The 18,704-nt window shown below is 45.5% G+C and overlaps 1 protein-coding gene across 1 annotated transcript in view; it reads left to right on the top strand.

The window, feature by feature from the left end:
• The window catches only part of ACSS3 (acyl-CoA synthetase short chain family member 3), a 119,257-nt gene that overhangs the window by 89,354 nt on the left and 11,199 nt on the right, over window positions 1–18,704 (top strand). The window contains exon 11 of the mRNA XM_040408490.1: window positions 3,042–3,137. Coding sequence (XP_040264424.1) covers window positions 3,042–3,137 — 96 coding nt within the window. The remainder of the gene's footprint in view (window positions 1–3,041; window positions 3,138–18,704) is intronic.

Here is an 18,704-nt window from a genome sequence, read left to right on the forward strand (position 1 = left end):
GGTGCTTGAGCACGACTTGCCTCCCACAGAAGTAAGTTCCCCTGCCATAAACAGTCTGTTCCTTACTGACATTATCACACATGGCCCTGCAGGTTCTATACCTTCTCAAGATGTCTGTTCTTCTTCTAGATTTACTTTAGTGTTTTTGTAAATTGAAGTCTCCGAGATAGCAGTTCTCTAGAACTTGAGGCATTGTCTGCAGAGCTTCTATCACACACCTGTATTGCAGCGCTCCTTAGACTAGACTCCTCTAACTAAATAGGGGATGGACCTGGATCCATCGCTCTGACAACCTGAATGAATGATAAACAAACTTTAACCAAAAAGTTGCCGATGCATTTGCCATTGGACTTGCAAAACATAGGAGGAAAAATATTTAACTATAAATCACAACATTGCACTAAATAAGGTTAAGCAGGTTAAGTTATGTAGTAATAGTTAACCCTTTGCAGTGCCCCACTGGGGTACTGCATTAACGTATGTCAACAGATAATGAGATTGCTTCAGCGATTCTGCAAGAACCCACAGGGAAATTGTACATATTTTAGTACAGATTTGCTTGCAGATTTCACTAGTGGAAAAAAGCTGAGCAGAAAGATGAAAAAAAAACACTATATTCAGTTCCTCTGCCTGCTCGCATGCCGATCTCTGTAGAACACAACCTCTTGTGATGGCATCTTGTCCCATGGCCACAGACAGTGATTGGTTACAGCTGTCACATGTGCCTAGACATCATTGAATGAGGATGAGTTCTACAGAGACATCCAAGGGAGCCAAGGAAGTGCCGGGGAAATTAGAATATGTTGTGGGGTTTTTTTTGTTTGTTTTTTTGCTTTTTCCATTTAGGATTTCCAAAGGTAATTCACAGCAAAATCTGCAACGAATGGAGTTTGTTGTGGATTTTGACTTCCCCAGTAAACTGAATTGAATAAATCTGCAACGAACTCGCAACAATTCTGTGTCAGAAACGGACACATTTAAAATGTAAAAATCTGCACAGAACATCACTTTCTACACTGAAAATGTATGCAGTGTGTGAATGAGATCATGCAAATCTCAATCTTAACCCGCTTTCTTTCTGGACAAAAAAAATTATCAATTTCAATTCAATATTATATATTTTGTATTAGATTAAATGGGCTATCCATGTATTTAATACTGATGACCTATCTTCGGGATAGGTCATTAATATCTGGGGGTCCAACTCACAGGACCACTGAAACCTCTTCCTAGGACACTGACATCACGTTCATCGGACACATGGCCTAGGCACAGCTCAGTCCCATTCATGCGAAGAGGGCTGAGCTGCAATACCAAGCACAGCCGCTACACAATGGATGGCACTGTGCTTGGTAAGCTGCGAGGAGGCCACAGCACTAACCAGAATGCCATGGCCCCTTAAAATAGCTGATCGATGGGGGAGTTGGGAGTTGAACCCCCCCACATTGTGCAGATTAGCATCTACCCGTACACAAAAAAGCACTTTGTTGTGCAGATTTTATGTTTATGTTAACAACCCCATTTAAGTCTATGGGGAAAATTTACACAGCAGTTTAATTTATGCATGGAAGTAAAAAGCAAAGTGTACATAAGAGTTGTCTAATCTCATACACATTGCTGGTACTGCATTACACTGTGTTTTTTTTGCACAAAAAACTGCATGAAATCTGCATCGTGCCCTAATGGTGAAATGATGAGGAATTTAAGGTTTATTTCATGCTGTGAGTGAAGAACATGAATCTTAAAACGAGCATATTTTCTAATGTTCCATTTATGCAGATTTAGATTGAAAATTACCTTCGTTACATATTTCCCAAACAAAACCAGATCATCAGCTTAAATGAAAATCTTCATCTGTGGTCTAATCTTCTTACTGGAGACAGCATACCGGTTTTGTTTATGTACAAAGTCATATTGAGGAAAATTGGATTTAAAGTGTTAGAACTGTTAATCTTTAAATCAATAAAAAAGACTTCTGACTGATAATCCAGAAGACCAGAAAGACAGTCAACTGCTCTACTGCCATGTTTTGTTTTTTGCATCCACACAAGACATAGTTTAGTGCAGAAAATGTGCAACAAATCAACTACACAATCTGCATGAGTATGTGGATTTTTAGGTGGATTTGGCTGCTAATTGAAAGAAATCCTTAATCTGAACCAAAGGTCAAGTTATGTGCATATTCTTTTGGAGGAATTTTCAGCAGCATATCTGCCACGTGTGGCCATCCCCTATGGTTTGTTTGGTTAATTTCAGACTTTTAAGCTGCCGATCAGTGGGGTGCGGACCCCAATGATCTGATATTGATGGTCTGCCCTAAAGGTACTAATGACGCGCAAATCGGCACTAATGATGCGCATATTTTTTCACAATACATGCAACTTCACATTTTATCAGGTCTGAGTAGATATTACTGATTGGTGCACTAAGTATTGTTGTGACATCACAGCAGTATGTCTGTAGCATGTATGTATGGACAGCAGAGAAACAGTAATTCCTATCACACTACCTAACACCCTGCACTGGAACCTATCAGCTACACTATATCACTATCTAACCTACACTGACTATCACCCACTAACTATCTGTATTATATATATCAGCTAACTAACTATCTAATGTAATTGGATAAGGAATAGGATCCAGATGAAAGCACAGAGCACAGTAATGTCACTGTTCTCTCTCTCAGAACTGCAAAAAAACAGCAGAAAATGGCTGCTGGGGAGTTTCTTATATAGTAAGGGGTAGGCAACTTTCCTATTGGTTGCTAGGGATGTTGCTAAGCCTTGACAAAGATATTGCAGCCTTCTCATTGGCCCACAAGCAAGAAGGGAGGTTACTGATGAAAAAAAATCTAGAATATTCGGGATTACGAAGATATAGCGTTATATTCTACATCTTCGCGAATTCTCGAAGTGACGATATTCGCGATAAAAATTAGCGATTAGAATAATAGAGATCAACACTAGTCATGATGATCCTAGTATAATGTGATATCTATAGGTTTTCTAATCCCAACTCTTTGGTTCAACTTTCTCTAGAAACAGGATCCCCTATTACATCAACATGTATTGGTCTGGGAAATTCATTGACACCACCTCCAGGGCAAGCCGGGAAGCCTGTTCCAGGGTACAATGGTAAGCCAATGCACTCCATGTATTGAAAGTCTTAATCTGCTTCTGTTCTATTTAGTATGGCTTATAATAGAGTTCCCTGCTTCAATAACTCATATTACTTGGATTATATCACTCTGGAGAGGATTGGGAAAATGGATTAGAGAGGGTTGACTGGTGTATAAATGGTGGAAGCTAGGAGGTGCCTATAAACTATATAAGAAGACACATAAATACAATTCTAAGCCCTCATTCAGATGTACTGTACGTATTAGAAGTCGTCATACTGTATGTCCATAGTAGTCCATTTTCTGTTAAACATGAGGCGAAGTATTGCATGCCCTGAGTTTCTAGAACCATCAGTCTGTGCAGAAAAGGAAGGTGTGAATAGCACAATTTACTTATTACTAATGTGACTGTATGCTGTCTGTAAATTAGGTTTGTGTGAATTAGACCTTACAATGATCAACCTTTTCATGACTTGGATATTTTCTCTTTTACATTAAGAAGGCACTTTGTTGTTACTGCCCTCTACTGGAGAGGATTTTGATTACCACCCATAGACTAAATATGCCTGGGCAGTCCACATTTAACTCTCCATGTACATTTCTGAGAATGGCGGGAATTAGCCGGACACAAACTGCAGTGTGCAGTGATTCTTGTCCAGCCTATTTGCCAGGTAGCGGCCGGACCTTTGCCAGACCCCATTGTAGTCAAAGGCGTCCGGCAGATAGGCAGCAGTATCCGGCAATGCTGGATCTGGAGAATTCTGGCAGGCTGTTCCAATAGTATCCTCTGCCGCAAATGTGAAACTAGTCCAATTGTTGATTATGTTTAGTAAAGACCAATTTAAAACATGATTTTTTGCCCAAAATAAGTATAATAAAAAAAAAGTGTCCATAGCCTTTAATAGGTAAACAAATTAAAGGGGTTCTCTCATGAAGATAAACCCCTGTCCATATTCTCTACTAAAATATTTGGATATCATATGTAGAGATGAGCGAATCGAAGTTGACAAAGTGGAATTCGATCTGATTTTCAGGAAAAATTTGATTTGCACCGAATCCAAATTTCCTCACGCTTCGTGGTAATGAATCGCATTTTTTCCTAAAATGGCTGCTGCACGTGTTAGGACATGGAGCAAAGAACTCTGGGAACGAGGGATCACCCACAATGCCATGCATGCAGCCAATATGCAGCCAGCCCCTGTGATGTCACAGCCCTATAAATAGCCTCAGCCATCTTGGATTCAGCTATTTTCTAGTGTACTTAGTGCAGGGAAGACGTTAGCAGGCGCTAGGGACAGTGGTAGAAAAGATTTTTAATTTTTTTTTTTTTGGGCTGAATAGAAGTTCATGGAAAGAGCATTAGAAGTGTAGGAAAAGGATAGGGAGGAATGATTCCACACTATTAAAGGAGAACGGGGTCCAATAGGGGAGTGTACAGCCTGGGTAAGGCTAGGGCTGCACAACAAAATGTGTTGCGTAACAATTTTCATAATGATAGTCTATGGTGTCGCACTTTGACCTGCGACATGCTGCGACACGACAGTAGAAAAAAAATCGATCCAAGATGTTTTTTTCTGCAACTGTCACGTTGCAGTCGCAGCATGTCGCAGTGTGACACCATAGACTATCATTATAAAAACAATCCTATTACACCTTGCTGCACTGACTGGGGATCCAAATTGGCATTTTACTGCTGCTTTTAGGTTGGCAATAGATGATACCTCTGTAATTCGAGCAAACCTTGCTTGTTATTGGGGTGCAAGTGCTCTGTGATACAGCCATTAACAGGATGTATTACTAGGATACATTTCTACGTCTTATTAGCCGTTGTGCGGTGCAGTTCTATGTTCTAAAGCATTTTTTGAGGCATATTAGTGGGGGTAAAAAGGGCTTATTAGCCTTTCAGCGGTGCAGTTATATGTCCTGAAGCCTTTTTTGTGGTGTATTTAGTGGAAAAAAAGGGCTTATTTGCCGTTTTGTGGTGAAGTGACACAATTACATCCTTTTATGGGGTGTATTAGTGGAAAAAAAGTGTTATTAGCCGTTCAGCGGTGCAGTTATATGTTGTAAAGCCTTTTTTGTGGTGCATTAGTGGGAAAACAAAAGGCTTGTTAGCCGTTGTGCAGTGAAGTGACAAAATTACAGCCTTTTTTGGGGTGTATTAGTGGAAAAAAAGGTCTTAATAGCCATTATGTGGTGAAGTGACAAAATTACAGCCCGAAAAAGGGCTATATTAATGGAAAAAAAAGTCTTATTAGCCATTCAGCGGTGCAGTTATATGTTCTAAAGTCTTTTTTGGGGTGTATTAGTGGGAAAAAAGGGCTTATTTGCCGTTAGGGCTGCAGCTATCGATTATTTTAGTAATCAAGTATTCTATCGATTAATCCAGCAATTAATCAAGTGCTCAAATAAGAAAAAAATTAATTAAAAGAACATTTTCCTTTATAAAAACTCATCAGCCCCCCCCCCCCCCCCCCGTGCCATCATCAGTAATCATTGCAGCCCTATTTGCCGTTCAGCGGTGCAGTTATATGTTTTAAAGACTTTTTGGTGGTGTATTACGCTACTTTCACACAACCGTTAATATTTTCTGGTATTAGGGTCATAGGTGTAGGCGATATAGCCTAAAATCTATATTGCAATATAATTTTAAGCATGTGCGATATGTGATATATTCTATCATATATATATATATATATATATATATATATATATATATAATATTCTACACTTTTTTTTTAAACTTTTTATTTAATAACTATTAGCCTGCTTAGGGGTTAGAACCCTTGTCCTATTCACCCTAATAGAGCTCTATTAGGGTAAATAGGACTTCACACTCTCCCTGCTGCCCTATGCATAGTACACACAGCACAGGGAGCCGACTATGGCAGCCAGGGCTTCAGTAGCGATTACACTGCTGGGGCTCCGATCAGAAGCTGCCTCCCTGGGGCCACTGCCACCAATGATTGAATCGTGTGGAGGGGGGGGGCCGCAATTAATATAATACTTAGAAGAGGGGGAGTAGAAGGGAGGGGCTGTGGCCACTGTACCACCAATGAATATAGTTATTATGCCTGAATACAAACGTAGCCTGCATGTGTCATCCATATCCCATACCTGGCCTCTATTACTGCGTGCCGTGATCCGCCGCAATTAACCCCTCAGAACCTGAGGGCTTAATTGAGGTGGATCACAGCGGGCCGTCATAGAGACCGGGTATGGGATATGGCCGGCACATGCAGGCTACGTTTGTATTCAGGCATATTAACTATATTAATTGGTGGCGCAGTGGCCACAGTCCCTCCTCCTCCTCCTACTCTCTGTTCTCATTAGTGGCGCAGTGGCCACAGTCCCTCCTCCTCCTACTCTCTATTCTCATTGGTGGTGCATTGGCCACAGTCCCTCCCCTCCTCCTTCTACTCTGTTCTCATTGGTGGTCAGAGGCAGCCGCACACAGTGGGGAGGGAGGGACTCCCTCCTTCTCTATTGTGCCGACTCAGGATCACATGGTGCGCGCCGAGAGCAGCGCATGCCATGTTTTACCGCGATATGGCGATATAAACGAAATCTCTATCGTTGGCCAAATTTATATCATTGATATCGCATATCGTCTATATCGCCCACACCTAGTCATAGGGTCTCCATACCGGAACAAAATGCTTCAGTTTTGTCCCCATTCATTGTCAATGGGGACAAAATGTAACTGAACAGAATGGAATGCTCCAAAATGCATTCTGTTCTGTTCTCTTACCGGAGAGCAAACCGCAGCTTGCTGCGGTTTGCTTTCCGTCCTGGGATGTGGAGCAAGGCGGTTCCGTCATGACCCACAATGCAAGTCAATGGGGACAGATCTTTTTTATCTGACACAATAGAAAACGGATCCGTCCCCCATTGACTTTCAATGGAGTTCATGACGGATCCGTCTTGGCTATGTTAAAGATAATACAACCGGATCTGTTCATAACGGATGCAGATGGTTGTATTATCAGTAACTGAAGCGTTTTTGCTGAACCCTGCCGGATCCAGCAAAAATGCTGGTGTGAAAGTAGCCTTAGTGGGAAAAAAAGGCTTGTTAGCCGTTGTGCGGTGAAGTGACAAAATTACAGCCTTTTTTGAGGTGTATTCACTTTTTATTTATTTATTTGATCTAACAGTATGTCAGACAGAGAAGTGACAGGCCCTGCACAGGGGAGTGGCAGAGTCCTAAATGTTTCTGGCACTGGCAAAGGTCACAGCAGAGTAAGGGGCATGGCAGCAGGGGTCACTTCGAGAGGCCTGAGCTCCCAGTGTCATCTAGCGGTCGTGTCTTGACCAGCAACCAAGCGGTGCTTGAATGGTTGACTCGGTCATCCACTTCGTCCCAAGTGACATCAGACATCCCCAGCCAAGAGTCGGTGGGTTTGTCAGACACAACCCTTAGTTGGCATGACCCAGGAGCAGGCCCTGTGCCCTCATCTGTCCTCAATCTGTCTCTGTCCTTTTCTTTTCCCTCAGCCAGACAAGTATTATATGCTGTGGGATCAGCTCCACTATAAAGTGAGGACGAGCTACTATAGGACAGTCAGCAGCTACTACCCAGCCAAAATCTGGAGCAGACATCCGCTGCTTCCTCCGGTAGGCTGGCTAATAGTGATGAGGAAAGTGGCGTGAGAGCTGGTGTTGCGAGCAGCCAGGCTCCTGGTTCAAATACCATTGAGGAGGACATGAGTGACTTGCAGACAGTACACAATGATGATGTAGCCTATTGCAATTGGGAGATTCATCATCATTGGGAAAAGAGGGTGACAACTTGCCCGTAAGGCAGCGGCAGAGCCAACAAGTCGGTACCGTGGCCAGGAGTCAGCAGGGTGGCTGCAGTGGGAGGTCAGGAACCAAACGTGCCTGAGGTAGACCACCCGCTTTGCAGGAGCCTACCTTCCCTGAAAGTAGTGGTGCAGGAATTCACAGAGGCAGCAGCATTAGCAGTCAGTCAGTGTGGAGTGTTGGGGGTAAAAATCACCAACTAGGCAGTGTGGCAGTTTTTTTTAAGTCACTGGAGGAGGAGAACATGGCCATATGCTAAATCTGTGGGCGGAAGGTGAAGCACCACGGCCCTGCGTCAACATATGCAGCGTCACCATAAAGTGGCCTGGGGGAACCGTGGCTCCGATGTGGTGGTCCAGTCTGCCACAGCAACCGCTGCATCTCCCAGTGGCACGCACCCGATTTCAGGCAGTCAAGGCTCCACCACCTCAGCCGAAGGGAGCTGTCTGTCCTCCCCATCATCTACCGGTCCTGATGCTTCTGCTCCTCGTCCTCCTACTCCTCATTAGTCATTTCATCAGCAGTCGATCGCCAAAGCGATTGCCAAGAGACAGCAATACGCGTGTGGTCATCCTATAGCGCAGAAACTGAACGTGCTCCTGGCCAAGTTGCTAGTACTGCAGTCCCTCCCTTTCCAAGTGGTGGACTCTGCACCTTTCAGAGAAATGATGGCTTGTGCCGAGCCGAGGTGGAGAGATATGTAGAACAGAAGGTGGGCCAATCCTTGAGCCTGTAGTTGTCTGCCAAAGTGCACGGCAGCGCCGTCGTGTGGAGCAGTAACTACGGTCATGGACAATACATGTCCTTTACGGCCCACTGGGTGAATCTGGTTCCTGGCCAGCCACACCAGCAACTTGGCCAAATGACACCACTTCTGCCTCCATGTTCTCACGCCGTTGGTCCTGCGACAATGTCCTCCTCCGCCTCCTCATCCACCACCGTGTCCCCAGCCTCCACTGCAGGGACAATTCACAGTGCTCCTCCAGCATACCACATGTACAGGGCTAGGCGGTGTCACGCTGTTCTACACCTCAATTGCCTGGGCGAACGGAGTCACACAGAAAGGAACTGCTCCATGTCCTTCATCAAGAAATGGATTCCTGGCTTTCTCTGCGACAACTTAAAATCGGATCCATGGTAACCGATAACTGGAAGAACATGGTGTTGGTGCTGCATCAAGGAGGGCTGAGCCATGTGTCCTGCATGTGTTCAATCTGGTTGTCAAGCAGTTCCTGAAATCTTCCACAAATCTGCAAGACATCCTAAAAATGGCCAGGAAACTTTCCATGCACTTCGCCACTCGTACACCGCCAAGCACACCCTCCTTGAGCTGCAACGGCAGAAGGGCATCCCCCAACATAGGCTGATATGTGACGTTTCCACCCGTTGAAATTCCACCCTCCATATGTTGGACTGACTATGCGAACAGAAAAAGGCCATAAGCGATTTCTTGATGATCCAAGCGGCCAGGTGTACTCCCCTGTGTAACTTTGATGTCAGCCAGTGGCAGCTCATGCGTGACACCTGCCATTTGCTCAGGCCCTTTGAGGATGCCACGTTATTTGTCAGTCACCAGGACTACGGGATGAACAACGTCATTCCACTGCTTCATATCCTGGAACAGATGCTGGTAAATCTGGCTGGTCAGGGGACTGGAGTCGTGGCACCTACATCTCACGGCCACATGAGCCCTGTGGGGGCTGAACTGGAGGAGGACATTGGACCACAAGCAATGTGTAGCGAAATGGGTGTTTTTTTTACACAGGTGACAGGAGAGGAGGAGCAGGAGCAGCCGTAGGAGCAAGAGGGAGATGAAGAAAATGAGGCAGATGACCCAGGCACACCGTGACAGTATACAGTGGAGATGGAGGCAGGGAGTCCCTCCGAGGGACTTGCGCAAATGGCCCGATCCATGCTCAATTGCTTGGATAGTGACATCCGAACTGTCACCATTCGGCAGAGGGATGACTTCTGGCTCTCCAGCTTGTTGGACCCTCGCTACCGGTCCAAAATGGGCACCTTTTTTTTACACCCGCTGAGAGGGAGAACAATCTGAACTACTATAGAGACATCCTATGTAGTCACTTCGCCGCTGCCTAATTGCACCATCATCCATCCTCTCGCAGGTCTCACCGGGGGGGGCCTCTGCACTCTCGTTCCACTGCCATGGCTGCTGTGGCGAGGTAGGAGCAGTACCAACTCCATCAGTAGCAGCTTGAGTCTAGAGTTGCTCACCCCCCTAGAGAAGAAACTACAGTACTTACCAGCAGCAGCTAGACCTGGAGCTGAACCTGAACCAGCAGGTGGTGGCATACTTGGACAGCACCCTGCCACCCCACATTGAAGATCCGCTGGGGGAGTCTTTTTATACCTGATTCACAGTGATGGCGCTACCCCCTGACGAAGGTACGCCGAAATGCGCGTTGGGGTCTCTCCTGCACACGGTTCCTGTTTCGGTGAGCCCCTGTCTCCTGCTGTTCTCCTCCGGTTATTTATTCTCTGAATTTTTTTTGGTCTGCAGCTTATTTCCATCTTCATTTTTTGTCTGCATACCAATCTCTACTTACTGAGGTGACATGCGTTGACAGGTATCTCACCTGGTACTTCATTGTTTCAGTATTTTGTACATGGGTTAGATTATTCATTCAGCATTGATTCCCATGCTATACACATACATTGTACCATGTTTTGTTGATCCGTGTGTTTTCCCTCCCAGGGTGGCGTTTTTCTGCTTTTTTGTCCCCCGCTCCTATTTCTTATTTATGGCATCATATTCATCTATTGCTTCTATCCATGTCATTTTTTAACCATGTTTCAATAAAATGTATTTTTTTGGTATTATGAGCTCCTTTTCTTCTGTTTTCGCAATCTATATTTTTAGCGCAACCTGCGCTAAATAGCTAAAACTTTACAAACCCAAAAGTCCTTCTAAGGACTATTGTGTGCGGCAGCAATATCTATTTTTAGCGCATCCTGCGCTAAATAGCTTACAACAGTTAGGCCGCTGCAGACAGCGACATTAGCTGCGCCACATATCCAGTGTAAAGTGTGCGCATCCAAAAAATATCTGTGACATCCAGTGTACTTTTTCCGTAGATGGTGTCCGCTGCGGACAGTGACATTAGCTGCACAACATCTGCAGTGTAACGTGTGCGCTTCGAAAATGTATCTGTGACATACAGTGTACTTTTTCCGTAGACTGTGTCCGCTGCGGACAGTGACATTAGCTGCGCCACATCTCCTGTGTAAAGTGTACGCATCCAAAAAATATCTGTGACATAGTGTACTTTTTCCGTAGACAGTGTCCGCTTCTGACAGTGACATTACCAGGGCCACATCTGCAGTGTAACGTGTGCGCTTCAGAAATTTAACTGTGACATACAGTGTACTTTTTTGCGTAGACACTGCGGACAGTGACATTACTGGTGGTACCTCTCCTGTATAACGTTTCCTCATCCCAAATATGTGTGATATTCCCTGTAATTTTTCATTAGCCGCTGGAGACAGCATTGACATTATCTGCGGGATATCTCCTGTGTGACGTTTCCACATCCCAAATACCTTTTTAAATTTGTTTGCACAAACACTTCTAAATCCTAAACTACTGTACGTGTTGCAGACTATATATAATATATAAAATTTTAATATGAAGAAGGCGAGCAGTAAGGGACGGGGCAGTGGCCGTGAAGCTGATGGTGCACGCAGAGGCCGTGGCTCTGCCTGCTGCCACAGCACAAGAAAAACAATCATCCACGATACCTAGCTTCACGTCCCAGTTTGCAGGGCGGCGCAGGAAACCACTCTTGAAGTCAGACCAGTACGACCAGGTGGTCGGTTGGATTGCAGCAGATAATTCTTCCAGTCGATTAAGCACCACCCTGTCTTCCACCAAGTCCAGTCTCAGAAGCCAAGAGTCTGCTGAACCCAATCTTCACCCTGATCCTCCTTCCTCCCACCATGAAGAGTATGGGCAAACAAGTGATCCCACACTCAGATATTCCGAGGAGCTCTTTTCATCGCCATTCCTTGATTTGACCCTCTCGCCAAGCACACTTGAAGAGGGACAGATTTTGTGCCCTGATTCCCAAACTCTTGAGCATCCACAATCTCAAGAAGATGACGGTGGTGAAAGGCAATTAAAGTTTAATGAGGTGAATGATGATGAGACACAGTTGCCAATAACTCAACTGCAATTACTGTCTCAAGAGGTTGATGAAGAGGATGAGACACAGTTGTCAATCACTGAGGTAGTGGTTAGGTCAACAAGTCAGGAGGATGAGCAGAGTGAGGAGGTGGTGGACGATGAAGTCACTGACCCAACCTGGGAAGGTGGAAAGCCGAGCAATGACAGCATTACAGAGGGGGAGGAATCTGCTGCACCGCAACAGGCTGGATGAGGCAGTAGGGTGGCAAAAGGGGGAAGGAGGGCCACACCAAACAGGCCCGCAACTGTTCCCCGGAGGCCCGCTTTTTTGAGGAAAGTGCGGACGACGATAGAATTGTAATTTGCAACCTGTACCATACAAAAATGAGTCAGGGCGTGAACACTAGCGACCTCACCACCACCAGCATGATCTGCCACATGGCATCAGAGCACCGTAATGCCGAATGCCTGGATCAACAATCTGTGTCTGCGGGTCACACCACTGCCTCCCTATGTTACGTGCTGGCCAATCCCCTGTCGAAGGCGCAGGCCCAAATGCCTCCTGCCCTGCACCTGGACCTTCGCAAGCACCATCAGCGACCACATCCACTTCCATTTCCCAGCGCAGTGTACAAATGTCTTTACCCAAGGCATTTGAACGCAAGCGCAAATACCCAGCCACCCACCCTCAGGCCATAGCACTAAATGCTTTCCAAATTACTGGACCTGGAAATGTAGCCGTTTAGGTTTGTGGACACTGAGGCCTTCCACAGCCTCATGTCGGCGGCCGTCCCGCGTTACACAGTCCCCAGCCGCCACTATTTTTCAAGGTGTACTTTGCCCGCCTTACACCAACATGTGTCCTGAAACATCACACGTGCCCTGACAAATGCAGTTACCTGGAAGGTCCACTTAACCATGGACACATGGACAAGTGCATTTGGCAGGGATGCTACATTTCCCTGATGGCACACTGGGTGAATGTTGCGAAGGCCGGAAGAGAGTTGTACCCTGGGATGGCAAGTCGACGCCAAGGATTGTGGCCCTACGTCGATCAGGGTTTCCGCCAGCACCTACGTTAGTGCCTCCAACCCCCACTTCTCCTCCTCCTCCTCCTCCTCCTCCGCTTCCTCCTCCACTTCCACCTCTGAATTATCTGCGTGCAGCACCAGCCAGTCATCAGTCGGTAGCTGGAAGCAGTGTAGCACTGCAGTGGGAAAGCGGCAACAGGCCGTGCTGCAGCTGATATGCGAACAGCACACCGCCGCAGAGCTGTGGCAGGGGATAAGAGACCAGACTGAGCTGTGGCTCTCGACTTAGAACCAGGCATGGTTGTGTCTGATAATGGCAGTAACTTGGTGGCGACTTTGGAGCTCGGCAAGCTTACACACATCCCATGCCTAGCCCACGTCTTAAACTTAGTGGTTCAAAACCTACCCCAATTTGCCTGAGCTACTGGTGCGCTGTGTGTGTGCACATTTCCGCAAGTCATCGACAGCTTCAGCCGATCTGTCAACGCTGCAGCAGCGCTTGAAATTGCCAGCTCACCGACTGTTGTGCGACGTGAGCACGCTCTGGAACTCCATGTTTCACATGTTGGCCAGGCTTTGTGAGCAGCAGAGGGCAGTAGTGGAAAACCAGCTGCAACATGTTCGCTGCCTTTCCAGTCAGCTTCCGCTATTCACAAGCGAGGAGTGGGCATGGATGTCTGACCTCTGTGAGGTTTTAAGAAACTTTGAGGAATCAACATAGATGATGAGCAGCTATAACGCTATTATCAGCGTAACCATCCCACTTCTGTGTCTACTCAAACGCTCACAATTAAGGACGACGCTTTGCATGTGGAAGAGGTGGAAATGGGTGAAGACCTTACACAGGGTAAAACCCAGACCACCCTAAGTTCGTCTTCTCAGCGCGAATTGGACGATGAAGAGGAGGAGCAGGAGACGGTTGCCTCCGCTACAGAGGGTAGTACCCATGAAAGTTTAATTCCACCTGTTCTACGTGGGTGGGCAGAAGAGGAGGAGGAGGAGGATGAGGAGGTTGAGAGTGATCCTCTTGATGCGCGGCCTAGTGTCACAAGGAGGGAAAAATTAGGAAGATGGTGAAGGAGTACATAGCAGACTGTGTCAGCATCCTCAATGATCCCTCAGTGCCTTACAACTACTGGGTGTCCAAGCTGGACATGTGGCACGAACTGGCGCTCTACACCTTGGAGGTGCTGGCATGCCTTGCCGCCACCGTTTTGTCTGAGCGGGTATTTAGTGCTGCTGGTGGCATTGTAATAGATAAGCGTATCCACCCATCAACTGAAAATGCTGACAGGTTGACTCTTATAAAAATGAACAAGGCCTAGATTGACCATGACTTCTCGGCTCCACCAGAGGAAAGCTGATGAACATAGATGGTCAGCTCACCAGCAGGCCCACGTATATAATGTTTTATAGGGTCAGGTCACCAGCAGGCCCTCGTATATAATGTTTTACAGGGTCAGGTCACCAGCAGGCCCTCGCATATAATTGTTTACAGGGTCAGCTCACCAGCAGGGCCTCACCTACAATTTTTTACAGGGTCAGCTCACCTGCAAGCCCATGCATATAATATTTTGCTGGGTCCGCAAGCAGTGTTTTGGTGTCCGCCTCCAAAGCGGAATGGCGATTGAACTGAGGCAAACTGATGCATTCTGAGCAGATCCTTTTCCATTCAGAATGCATTAGGGCAATACTGATCTGTTTTGGACCACTTGTGAGAGCCCTGAACGGATCTCACAAGCAGAAAGCCAAAATGCCAGTGTGAAAGTAGCCTAACACCGCCGGATCGCCGATCGTCATCGTTTCTCGTCGGAACTACAACGGTTTCTGATCGTCTTCGAACCTCGGACTTTAGTTAATGATTAATGAAAGCATTCTTGGCAAATGCTTTCGTTTTGGTTCGTCTTGCGCCGGTCCAAGAATTTCACCTCTAGCGGCGAATTACAGATGCCCCCGGCCGTCCCTCTTAATCATGGCCCCAGTTCCGAAAACCAACAAAATAGAACCGGAGTCTCAGTCCATTATTCCTAGCTGAAGTATTCAGGTGACCCGGCCTGCTTTAAACACTGTAAATTATTTCAATGCTCAGCTAAACAGCCGCCACTCTCCCATAATTTTTTTAATGGTCAGCTCAGCAGCAGGCCCTCAACCATAATGTTTTAGAGGGTCAGCTCACCTGCAGGCCCTCACCTACAATCTTTTAAAGAGTCAGCTCACCTGCAGGCCCTCACCTAATTATACCTAATAGGTAATTTGCGCGCATGCTGTCTTGCTTGCAAGTGGTAGCCATAGCTGTTTCTCAGGCTCCCTCTCCGGAATCAAACCCTGATTCCCCATTACCCATGGTCACCGTGGTTCGTGCTGAAAATAACATCGAAAGTTGATAGGGCAGACATCCGAATGGATCGTCCCCAGGTTATCTAGGGTAACCAAAGTGGCAGCAGGCCCTCGCCCATAATGTTTTAGATGGTCAGTTCAGCAGGCCCATGCTCCAAATGTTTTTGAGGATCACCAGCAGGCCATCAATCATAATTTTTCAAGGCCATGTATGAAGCCCTCTTTTGTGTAACAAAGGGTGTATTGGAGTGCCGGTTTCTTGTAATTTTTGCAGGCCTCTCACTTAGTACATAGGCTTTATGAATGTAGGAGTCCTACTACATGAACAATTGTACCACAATGTAAATGAGGCCCTCCTTTATGTGATATACAGGTTGCATCGGAGTGCCTCTTCATTGTAGTTTTTGGCAGCACTTGCACTTTATATACAAGTAAATGTACAGGAAAGAATGTTTCCTAACAATTTTTCCTCTAAAATTGATTTTATCTTTGGTTTTGTGCGTATTATTGTCAGTCTGTAAAAGTGGCGTACTACTTGGACAACATCGTTCCCAGCAGCGACCTGAGAGTCCAAGATGCATCCAGACATCCTCCCCATGCTGTTTCTGAACCATTTCGGTGGTGATTCCATAAATTTCTGATCTTTTCCTATGAACCAGGCACCCTCCCCTCTTCGGAGCACGGAGTGCCTGGTTTAATGCTCTGGTTCTCCCATTGACTTCCATTGTGCTCAGATGCTTGGTAGAGCACCCGAGCATCCCTATGTGTTCGGCCCGAGCACTATGGTGCTCGATCAACACTAGCTCTAGCCATCTGAGGATTACATGGATGGAAATGAATTTGCTCTGCGGAGGGAATCTGATGTTGGTCTACATGGGAGTCAACCAGATAATTAGGTGCTTATATAACATGATTTTGGGAAATCCTACAGCACGAGAGACTGCTATGGCCAGTAGAGTGCAGACCCCCCAATAGGATGCCTCCATACTCTAACAGAGCATATGGAAACATGTCCTATTAGAAGAACCACTTTAAAGGGAACCTGTCACCTCAAAAATGCATCTACAACCGCCAGCAGTACCTCATAGTAGCCCCCAGTCTGATAATAATCATATGTTTCAACCTGTAGTCCGATGCTGTATAATCTCAAAAAATGCTGTTTTATTCTACATCAGCGCTATTTTGCCGGTCAGCTTGAAGTCAAGGGAGCAGCGGCTAAGAGTGACAGCTTGCAGTTCGGCCGCGATTGCCAAAGTCTCACACATGCACGGTGTGCCGCCGAAAACCAGCTAACAGCGGTAGCAGGAGATGGAATCACGCATGAGTACAGGGTGCACCGCGCATGCGCAAGACTTTGGTAATGCTGGCTGGTGTAGATGCATTTTTGAGGTGACAGGTTCCCTTGAAATATAATAAATGAATGTAAGCCAGCACCTTGTGTACTTGACGAATAATGGTCATCTTTCATAAGAAGTGACCCTCTTCTGTGCTAAGCACTATCACTACCATTATCTCTGACTCTTAGAAAGGTTGTCTTTTATTCAATAAAGGGCCTGTGGAGAAACATTGCCTCAGCTTCAAAGAATAAAGAGCATGAAAGTAAAATCTGCCTTTTACCATTTCTACTTCCTATATTAGAACAGAAGCGAGACGTGTCTGAGTCTTTTATCTGTAAACACTTCTGTCTCTTTCATGCCATATTTCTTCCTGGGGAAGTTTTAGAAAGTGTTGAGCATATACAGAAGGTGCTATTCACAGCTTTGAAGTTATTTGATATGCAGAACCTCTATTATCTGCACCAAGATAATCTGAAAGCTGTGAATCACACATATTGAGCGTGAAAGTGAGCTGTAATGTCAAGGCTCCCGAAATGTAAGTTATATCATTTTAGATAAGACAAGGCCTAAATCCTTCCTGCAGGCCATGTAGACTGACTTAAGAAAAAAAAGAATTACAGCTGAAGCCATACGTTTCCATACACCTTTAGCCACATTTATTCAAACTCAGTTTTTCACAGTTCTTGACATGTAATCCTAGTGCATATTCCCTCTCTTAGGTCAGTTAGGATCACTATAATATTTCAAGAATATGACTTTTCAGAATAATACTAGAGAGAATGATTTATTTCAGCTTTTATTTCTTTCATCGCATTCCCAGTGTCTCAGAAGTTTACATACAAATTGGTTTGTATTTGCTAGCGTTGCCTTTTAAATTGCTTTTTTTAAATTAACTTCATAGATGCCAGCTGTCCTGAATTTGCAGGTACTGTCCCTAATTTTCAGAGACAGTCCTGGCAAATTCAGGCTGTTCTGTGCCAAAATGGGTTTTTTGTGTTACCCCCACCAATAAACTGGCAATCCCGGTGTGTTGGGCATTCCCACGGTAGGGCTTACATGACTCAAATTTACCATCTTCAATGTTGGTAACTATATAACTTGGGTCAGATGTTTTGGGCAGCCTTGCACAAGCCTCTCACAATAAGTTGCTGGAATTTTGGCCCGTTCCTCTTGGAAGAACTGGTGTAACAGAGTCAGGTTTGTAGGCCTCCTTGCTCTCACACAGTTATGCATTTAAAGATGCATTCTAGAATTAAATGTCAGGACTTGTGAAAAATTGAGTATAAATGTGCCTGCTGTATAAGAAGATGGACTGATAATGAACAACTCGTGTTTGGCCAGGAATGAACAGTACTCTTGTGTGTGTGTCACCTAGTGGAAACTACATGGGCTTCTGCGATGGAGTAACTAGCCTTTTTTTTTTATTTTTTTTTTTATTAATTTCATCCAGGTTCCTGGTAGTACAAGATGTAATGCACTGATAGCGGCCATGTTTGTATAATTCATGTTGCTATGCAATTGTGGTTGGAAAACTACCACACGACACCCAGGGGTCCCAAACCTACCCCTAACATTCTTTAAATTTTGGATGCCAAGCCACGTATGGATGCATAGGTTCAGTGGTTTACTTTGGTTGGGACAGGTAGCTTTTTTGTGCCTGTTGTGCAGCTTAAAATACGTTCATGTTCATGGGATCTTAAAGCTCTGAACCCGGACAATATCCCCTTTTTCACCCAGGCAGCCCCTCTGAGATGAACATCTGTATCACGCAGGGGAAGGGCTTTTTTATTTACATTTTTACCCTGCTAGGCGGAGGCTTTCACCTACCAGTGTTGTTGTTGTCGTCACCGGCACTAATGGGCGGGCTTTAGCGCTGTTGTAGCCTGTTTTACGTCACTGGATCTGCAGAAAAAGCCCTTGCCCTGCACAAT

This window comes from Bufo bufo, chromosome 1 (genome assembly GCF_905171765.1).
Source record: "Bufo bufo chromosome 1, aBufBuf1.1, whole genome shotgun sequence".
In the NCBI taxonomy this organism is placed as follows: Eukaryota; Metazoa; Chordata; class Amphibia; order Anura; family Bufonidae; genus Bufo; species Bufo bufo.